The 9,665-nt window shown below is 36.1% G+C and overlaps 1 protein-coding gene across 1 annotated transcript; it reads left to right on the top strand.

Moving 5' to 3' along the window:
- Positions 1-5,621: 5,621 nt before the first annotated feature.
- On the top strand, positions 5,622-8,856 carry LOC114040989 (olfactory receptor 4C15-like). Its single transcript, XM_027859210.1, has 2 exons — positions 5,622-5,646; positions 7,919-8,856. Exon 2 carries the CDS (start codon positions 7,924-7,926, stop codon positions 8,854-8,856), a length of 933 nt encoding a protein of 310 aa, XP_027715011.1. The 5' UTR covers positions 5,622-5,646; positions 7,919-7,923.
- Positions 8,857-9,665: the final 809 nt, after the last annotated feature.

Genomic DNA, 9,665 nt, shown 5'->3' on the forward strand with positions numbered 1-9,665 from the left:
AGAGAGAGAGAGAGAGAGAGAGAGAGAGAGAGAGAGAGAGAGAGAGAAATGAAATTCCTCTTTATCTCTCAAGAATATTTTTCTGCTTGAACATTATAATAACTAGCAATATCTAATATTTATGTAATGCCTATGTGTCAGGCACCATTGTAGGTGCTTTACTACTACTATTTCATTTGATCCTCACAACTGCCTCTAGAAGGTAGATGCTTTTATTTTCCTCATTCTACAGATAAGGGAACTGAGGTAGTCATAAGTTAAGTGACTTGCCTAGGGCCACACAGTTAGTACATATCTGAGACCTGATTTGAACTCAGTTCTTCTTGACTCCATACCCAGAACTCTATCCAATTTGCCACCTAGTTGCCATTATTGATTTTATATGTCCTCCTCCATGAAAGCTTTATTGATGAATCTATTCCATTATAGTTCTTTTCTCTGAATTGCTATTACACCAAATAACGTACAGTCTATCATTATATTTTAAACTCTCTTGGAATGGAGTATGATCATTTCATTATGTGAGTAATGGAGGCACCAATCCTTGGTATTAGAGAGATCCTTTGCTTAGCCCAGTTACTCTGCCGAAGTTATGGTGGTGTTGAGACCATGAAATATTTGAGAGTCAATAGGTGATCTTTCTAGGTATAGGCTTTCTCATGTACATTCACTAAATTAAAGATTAATTAAATACAGTCTTTTAACAATAAACACCTAATGATCTTCCTAAGAATTTGAGTTATCCCAAAGTGGAATTGGTTATCTCAGTAGTTAGTGAGTTCTCCATTATTTGATGCCTTTGAGAAGGGCCTGTATAATCATTTGATAGGAATATCACTGAAAAAACCCCTGTTCAGTTAGAGGTAGGATTATATGATCCCTGATGATCCTTCAGTCTGAGATTCTGTGATTCTCCTTTCAATATGCCAATACTATCCTGGGATTTTTTCTTTCAGTCATACTTATTTCTTAAAATTCTTTGTTTATTTCAAAATTCTACTTGAATTTCCAGTGTTTAGCACAATGTCTTCCATGTAGCAACTTCTTAATAATGTGTGTTTTTATTGACTCAATTATACCCCCATGTATCTGAAACCTTTCCTGTTCTCCCCAATTCCTACCAAAATGGAAATATCCTCCATTACTTATATGTATTTTCTATATATTTACTTATGCACATAGTATCTCCTTCAATAAAATGTAAAGTTTCTTGAAGGAAGATACTCTTTTTTTTTTTGGACTCAACACCAGGTTCAGCACTTGGCACATAGTAGATGTTAATTAAATGCTTATGAGTTGAGTAATTCACTTTAGCCAGGAGGAGATTATTCTCCTAACACATTCTGAGATGAGTAGATGTGGAAATAACTAATATTCTGTTCAAAATGTGGATGAGGAAAATTAATAATTGACATGACTATCAAAGCACAGTTGTCTAATATCTAACCCTTAGCTGAGTACACCTAATAGGAGCAGGAAGGAGAGAGCATAAGAAATTTACATCCTGGAAGAATAAACACATCTCATTTTCCTTTCCAAATTGATAAACATGTGTTTGTCACAGGCCTAGGTAGGAGGACAAACGTTTCCAAATACCTTTAAAAACCTATAAAGGACATTAGTAGAGCCCTTCAGAAATGGATGAGTGTCTGAGTGTCTTCAGAAATGTTGTCATGCGTAAAGTGATAATTAAATTCCCATAAAGGTGAGGGGAAAAGCATTGAAGGCCCAATTTGAAAACATCCCAGTTGTGTCTAAGGTTGGCATCAGTTCAAGTCAGAACTATTTGGTTAAGGAGGTTTGCTTTAATACCAACCAAAGCCAAATGAATTCAATTATGTCCACACAAAGGGAATGAGCCTCAGTCCTCAGAGACTGAGACAGCTTGAGAACTTTGAAGAAATGTACATAAATGTCCCTGAGAAGAAAGGGTATGCATTTGGCTGTATGTGTTCTATGTAGAAAGGAGTTTGAGAAAAGGGAATGGGACCACAAAGACGGTGCTTCTCAAAAACAGAAGAAATCTTTTTTTTTTTCTTATTGATGTTTTTTGTTTTTGATTGATTTTTGTTTTTGTTTTTCTTTTTTTTTGATGTAAAGTTTTAAAAATTGAAATGAGTGATTCTTTTTTCTGACAATAGCAGAATAAACATATGGCATCACTTTGGAAGTTTCTGAACATGTCTCTAGTTGTGATTGAACTCAATCCCCCTTTTATTGAGGGCAGATTCTAATTTCACAGCAGGATAATACAGGTGACTCATCATCTGAGACCACAAGGACTTTCTGCCAAAGCAATTCAGAGACACAGAGATGACAACTCTACATCAGAAGCAATTATTCTTTACTAAATCGATCAATGTAAGTTTTCCAGCATGTTTGAAATATGTATTCATACACATCCCCCAAGATGTAGAGAAGTTGTCCCCAAGCTCAGTGTGTGTACCCTCCTTTTTTTGTAGCTGGATTATATAATTCTTACATTACCTAAGTAAGGGAGGTATGAAAATGAGGTCTGGACAGAAGCTTCTTCAAGTCAACCCTGTTTTCAGGCATAGAAACTCACAGATCTTCAGGGTCCCATTGAGGCAAAACGGTACTGACAGTTTTATTCTATATGTATATATGCAAACTTCAAACCAGTTTTGACCCCTATAGTATCTTTCCTTTCTTTCCTTTTCTTTCTTCCTTTTCTTTCTTTCTTCTTTCCTTCCTTCCTTTCTTTCTTCCTTCCTTCCTTCTTTCCTTTCTTTCTTTCTTTCTTTCCTTTCTTTCTTTCTTTTTTTTTCTTTCTTATTCATAACTATCCTTCTCTGACTGGAAAGACATCATAGTTTCATATCCCAGAGTTTGTTTGTTTTGTTGAGGGTGGCCAAGATTCAAGGTTTCCTTTGCTAGAGTCTATTCCTATGTACATATTCTGCCATGGGTGGGAGATTTCTGAGGTTAAAAGAAAGTTATCTGATTTAAAAATAAATAATTTCATTCTCCCCACTTATTCTTCACCACTTTTATCATTTACCATTTTCACGATCCTGTTGTAATGCAGTTTCCTTACATTGACATCTAATCACATCACTCATAAATCACATCAGTCTACCTTCTTATTGAAACATCCTATGGATTACTTTTGAACTGATTAGTATACAGTCACATATTCTATCTAGCCTAAGAAATGGTAGAGTTAAGGAGAGTAATGTAAAATTATTTTAAAAGGAATTTTAGACTTTATTAGAACATAAAATACCATTGATGCTATCTGCTCAGGGCAATGTTATGACATAAGGAGTCATTCAGGAAACTTTATCAAGAGGCTTGTGCAAAATCTTTCCCTCAGTAACTTGATTCAATTCAACTTGACTTTTTTTTTCTCTGTCCATCTGTCTCTTTCTACCTTTGTTTCACTCTATATATCTATTTGTCTTTCTTAGGTGCCTTTTGATTTTGCTTAGATATACTCCACACCACCCTTACCACACAGTGAAATTTCCTTTGTAACTATATTTAATCAAAACCAATTGACTAATTTTATACATCAGATGACATGTACATTGGTGCACTTTTTTTCCCCTGCACATCTAAGGAAGATAGAGAAATGAGAATCCTCATTTCTGCTGGTGGGTCAATATTGGTTTTTACAATTACCCAGCATTTAGCTTCATTTTAATCAATATTTCTTAATGCATTCATTTCCATCCTGGCTGCCTTGTAAAGTATTAGGTTTTCTGTCTCTGAAGGTTTTAAATCAAAAGTTCGGTGATCAGTTCAAATGTATATTGAAGTGACATTCTATCAAGTATGGGGTGGGTTATATGGTTGCTCAGTCAATCAGTCAGTTAACACACATATATTAAATGGTTACTATACACCAGCACATTAATAAGCCTTGGGGATAGAAGAAAAGAAAGGCTACTTTCCATGACCTCACAGAGACTGAAATGAGAATAAGGCTTTGGCAGATATTTCTTCAAGTGATCTCTGTTCTTAGGCATAGAAATACACAATTTTGCGAAAGAGAGACAGAGAGACAGACAGACAGAGAGATAGAGAGACAGAGAAAGACAGAGACAGAGACAACCAGATAGAGAGGGAGAGAGAGATAGAGAGAGACAGAGAGAGAGAGGCAATTTCAAAGAGAAGGCACTACCATCCAGAAAAAACAACAAATTCCTCCAATAGAAGGTGAGATCTGAGCTATCTTGAAGAAAGACAGAGAAAAGAAAAGACAGATGTGTGGGGACAGAACTCTTCAAGCCTGGGGAATAGCAAGTGCAGAGGCATAAAGTATTGGAGAAATGGTTTGTTCAAAAACACTAAGAAGCCCAGTTCAGTCAGATTGTAGAGTTCCCAAATGGGAGGAAAGAGAATAAAGACTGGAAAGATAAAAGAAGTCAAGGTGGGAAGAGATGTAAATGTCAAAACCAAGGACTTGTTATTTAATTCTGAAAGTAATAGATAGCCACTGGAAATTATTTAGAAGGAAGGTGAACAGTTTAGACCTATCCTTTAGGAAAATCACATTTGTAGATGTCAGATTGTCAATAAATATTAATTAAGTACCTACTATGTTCCAGGTACTCTTTTAAGCATTGAGGCTTCAAGGAAAGGCAAAATGTAGTCCCTGATTTTGAGAAGCACACAATTTAATGGGGAGATAACATAAAAGAAACCACGTGTAATTAACTTATACCTAAGATAAATTAGAAATAATCAGCAGAGGGAAGGCACTAAAATTAGGTAGGGTTTAGGGAGGCTTCTTATAGAATGTGGGATTTTTGCTATTGTTCAGTCATTTCAGTCTTGTCTGACTCTTCATGACCCCATTTGGGGATTTCTTGGCAAAAATATTGAAGTGGTTAGCCATTTTGTTCTCCAGCTCATTTTACAGATGAAAGACTGAGGCAAATAGAGTTAAGTGACATGCCCAAGGTTACACAGCTAGTAAGTGTCAGAGGCTAGATTTGAAAAAAGGAAGATAAGTCTTCCTGACTGCAGGCCCAGCACTCTTTCCGCTGTAGCATGTAACTGCCCAGAATTTTAGCTGGGACTTGAAGTAAATCACAAAAATCGGGAGGTGAATAATGAGAAGGGAGAGCATGACAGTAATGGAAGACAGCCATCAAATATCCCCACAGTCAGGAGATGAAGATGGATTGCAGTGTGGAGAGAAATGAGGTAGGGAGAAAAATTAGAAGGCTATTTAATTTGTGCAGGCGCCTGTAGCAAGAGATAAAAGTTGTGGCCCCTGACATGTCCTTCAATCACTGAATTTTGTCGTTCTATATAATAAGTCATTGTGCTGTGTTTTCTTCTTTAATGCATGCAGTATTGTAAGGAGTATGCAGAAAGTGGAACCACAGGACCTCAAGTGAAATCCTACCTTAATTGCTTACTATCACTGTGACTTTGGACAACCCAGTTAACCTCTCTAATAATCAGTTTCTTCATATATAAAATTAAAGGATTTGTTTAGTTGACCACACATGTCACTCTGAGCTCTAAATTTATTACCTCATGACTGGATAATTTCAGTTTTCTTCCTAACAACCTTGCGAGGTAAGTCAGAAATGTGTCATTTTTGCTTTATGTATAAGGGGAAACTGAGGCATAGAAAAGTTAATCAATTTCACCCAAATCTTTCATTAAGAGACTCAGAATTCTCCAGATGTCTTTACTCTTTCAAAATTCTTTCATTAACTCACATAATAATACAAAAAAGTTCCTGCCACTCTGGGAACATAGAAAGACTGAAGTACCCAAGGAGTCTCCTTAAATAAATAACAATGATAACTATCATTTATTTGGAACTTACTATACTCCAGAGACTATGGTAAGGACATTGCAACTTGTGTCTCTTTGATCCTTACAAAAATTCTGGGTGGTAGGTGTCTTTCCTACCCCAATTTTACAGATAATTAAACAGACAGATAGAGGGTAAGTGACTTATCCAAGGTTACAAAGTTAGTAAATGCCTGAGGCTGGTTTTGAACTGAGGTCTTTTTGATTCCAAACTCTCTGCTCTCACCACTGCCCCACCTAGCCACCCAACTAGATGGATAGATAGGTCTGATAAGATAGATAGATAGATAGATAGATAATGAGAGTTAGATATAGCTATTTAGATAGAGATCAATGTGTATATGACACACACACACATATATATATGTGTATATATATATATATATTACAAATCCTACATAAACAAGATTGATCTCTTGAATCATTATGGATCTCATTCAGGGGACCCTCTACTGGTTTTGGGGCTTGTGGAAAGTGTCACAGCATCATTCTCAACCATCAATTTCTGAATAACCCACCTATTTCTAAGGAGCCCTCTCTTCTCTATGGTATGACTTGCTTAGGACATTCCCATGACAACAACAAGTGCTCAGGTTAGATGTTAGAAATCCATTGCTTCAAGAGTTATAATTGTAATTTCATTGATCAAGGAACCTGTACAATCTCAATAGTTTAAGACTTAATTTTGTTTCATCAAGTCAATCTTTTTTTTGTATATAAAAATCAAGTAGTACTCTTATTTTCCATATTTTTAGTTAGTTGGGGGTACTGTTGCTGACATGTATGTGTGTGTGCATGTGTGTGTGTAGATGAAGATAGATTGCAATGCAGAGAGAACTGAGGCAGGGAGAAAACCAGAAGACTATTGTAATGGTAAGTGAAAGGTGATGACAGCTTTGAATAAGAGGTAAAGGGGGTGGCCTCCTGACATGTCCTTCAATCATTGCAATTTTATCATTCTGCATAATGTCGTTGTGCTGTGCTCTCTTCTTTAAAACATGTAATATTGTACATAGTAGAGAGAAAGTAGAACTCACAGGACCTCAGTTGAAAAGCCCTCATAGATAGATAGATAGATAAACAGATAGAGATGGATAGATAAATGAAAGCTATCTATATCTCAATCTGTGTGTCCCATGATTTTTATGTAGTTTATTGATATATTTCCTTTTTTTATCTGATGCACTAGGAAGGTGACAATGGTGTCTGTTTTTTCCCCATTCCTTTGTTTTCTTTCATTCTCCAAAGTAGCTCTTAAAATTATTTCCCTAATATCTCTAGATAATCTCACATCCAGCATTTTTTGGTGAATTCTTTGTCTGGCCAATCTACTTTTCTTGACATAATTTTCATGAAGGCTCTTTCATCTCCTTTTATCCAGCATATGAGATTGAGGTATTAAGGCATGAATGTGGTGACAATTTGTTTATTGATAATGTATCTCTATCTTTAAAAAAACATACATACACTGGAAAGATCTATTCAATTTTCTATGAGTGGTCATCCTACAACGTTCTTCTTTAAATGTCCTTGGGATGATGTAACTGTGTTGGGTCTCATGATTTGACTTGGTGTAATGCGAAATTATTTGCATATATATATATATACATGCATGCATGCATGCATGCACATATGTGTATATATGTGTATACTTTAAAATTATATTCTTTTTCAACCATGGTAATAAATGATAAAATTTCTGTCAATATGGTCATTATTTAGGGGTTAAGTTGGTAAGAGAATATTTGCCCTTTTACTCTTAGTATTTCAATATAATTTATAACAACAATGTTTCTCTACCAGTGGTTAATACAGATTTTGGTCCTTTCTTGCCATGACACAAAACTGAAATTATTTGAGATGTGTGTGTGTGTGTGTGTGTGTGTGTGTGTGTGTGTGTGTGAAATATTTAAGACCTTAATCCATATCCTGACTGTGGCAGACTTACTCACTCCCATCTATATCCCGTGGATAAGTTTACATGTATTACCCAAAATGAGGGAAATGTATAACATGAATAATTTAATTACAAAGGTCGAATAATCCACATTAAAGGCATTTCTTCATTGTTGCCCTTGCAGGTGCCCTGTGATTACGAAATCATTGGTCCATAAACCTGAAAGCATGGGAAATCAAAGTTGTGTCACTGAGTTCATTCTCCTGGGACTCTCACAGACTCCAGATGTTGAGAAAATAGTGTTTATTGTCTTTTTGCTCTTCTACTTTGCAACTCTTGTAGGAAATTTGATTATCATTTTGACAATCACCAACACTCCCTCTCTCCTAGGCTCTCCTATGTACTTCTTCCTGGCCTTTTTGTCTTTCTTTGATGCATGTTTCTCCTCAGTCGTTGCCCCCAAGGTAATAGTGGACTCCATCTATGTGAACAACACTATTTCCTTTGAAGGCTGCATGTCCCAGCTCTTTGCAGCACATTTCTTTGGTGGTTCTGAGATGATTGTCCTCACATTTATGGCCTTTGACCGATATGTTGCTATTTGCAAGCCATTGCATTACGTATCTATTATGAACAGGAACCTGTGTAGCCTCCTGGTTGGTGTGGCCTGGGCAGGAGGCTTCTTACATTCCTTGATCCAGGTTCTCTTCATGGCCCAGTTGCCTTTCTGTGGACCCAACGTGATTGATCACTTTATTTGTGACTTATACCCTTTGTTGAAACTGGCCTGCACTGACACCCATAGCCTTAGTCTCATGGTTATTACAAACAGTGGACTCATCTGCACAATTAGTTTTGTCCTCCTGCTTGCATCTTATGGGGTCATCCTACACTCGTTGAGGAAATACAACACTGAGGCTCGGCACAAAGCCCTTTCCACCTGTGGTTCCCACATTACAGTTGTTGTATTGTTTTTTGTTCCATGCATATTTGAATATGCCCGTCCTCCATCTACTTTCTCCTTTGATAAAACAGTGGAAATATTTTACACTATTTTAATCCCTATGTTAAATCCCTTTATCTACACCTTTAGAAATACAGAGGTAAAAAATGCCATGAGGAAGTTGTGGACCAGACCTGTGATTTCTATTACAAAATAAATAGTTAAAATGAAAATTTCTCATTTGATATATATGTTAAAAAAAAGATCAAGGTTGATTCACTTTTATTTTTTAAGATGAAAAATGTCATGTATAAGGCATACTAGACTAGGAGCAGTCATAGGATCAAGGTATTGATGGAGTTTAAAACAATGCAATGTTTCAAAAACAATGAAACAATACTTTAAATAAGTATGTCATTTCTGCTGAGCAGGGTGTAGGATTTAAGTCTCCACATATTTGAAGGGTATTCAAAGGGAACTGAACAGCTAAAAGGATTTATCAGGTGCCAACTATTTACTGGATATGATGCTAGGCAATGGGAATTAAAAAAAAAAAAGGCAAAAAATAAAACTGAAAGATTTCCTGCCTTCAAAGATCAGATAACAGGTATTTATATAAGTATATGGCAAAAATATGTGTTTTCAAATTAACTAAAAGTAAGTTGGGGGAGAGCTAGATGGTAGGATCAAAAAATGCTTAATGTGGCACTTGACAAAGGATTTGGAGGAAATCAGCAAGTATGAGGTGAACCTGAAGAGGAAGAACATTGCTTCATGAGGTATATAGTCTTTGCAAAGGAACAGATGAAGGCAGTGGAGCGTCACTCATCCTATCAGTAAAAATAGGGTTGCCTAAAATGTAGAGTGTGTCAACAGGAGCAATGTACAAAAAAGACCTAAACGTGTAAGATCACTCCATAAGCAAATTAGAAAATCAAGACTGGAAATGCCCTTTACTACCATGTCTAGGGGAAGAGTGCTTGACCAAACAAGGCATAGAGAAGAAACTAAGAGATAAAGTGGAAA

The sequence above is a fragment of the Vombatus ursinus genome, unplaced genomic scaffold (genome assembly GCF_900497805.2).
Source record: "Vombatus ursinus unplaced genomic scaffold, bare-nosed wombat genome assembly UNPS02014163.1, whole genome shotgun sequence".
Classification (NCBI taxonomy): Eukaryota; Metazoa; Chordata; class Mammalia; order Diprotodontia; family Vombatidae; genus Vombatus; species Vombatus ursinus.

What these genes read in the sequence shown, in the direction of transcription:
- LOC114040989 (XM_027859210.1), top strand. Translation starts at nt 7,924, where the DNA reads ATGGGAAATCAAAGTTGTGTCACTGAGTTCATTCTCCTGGGACTCTCA.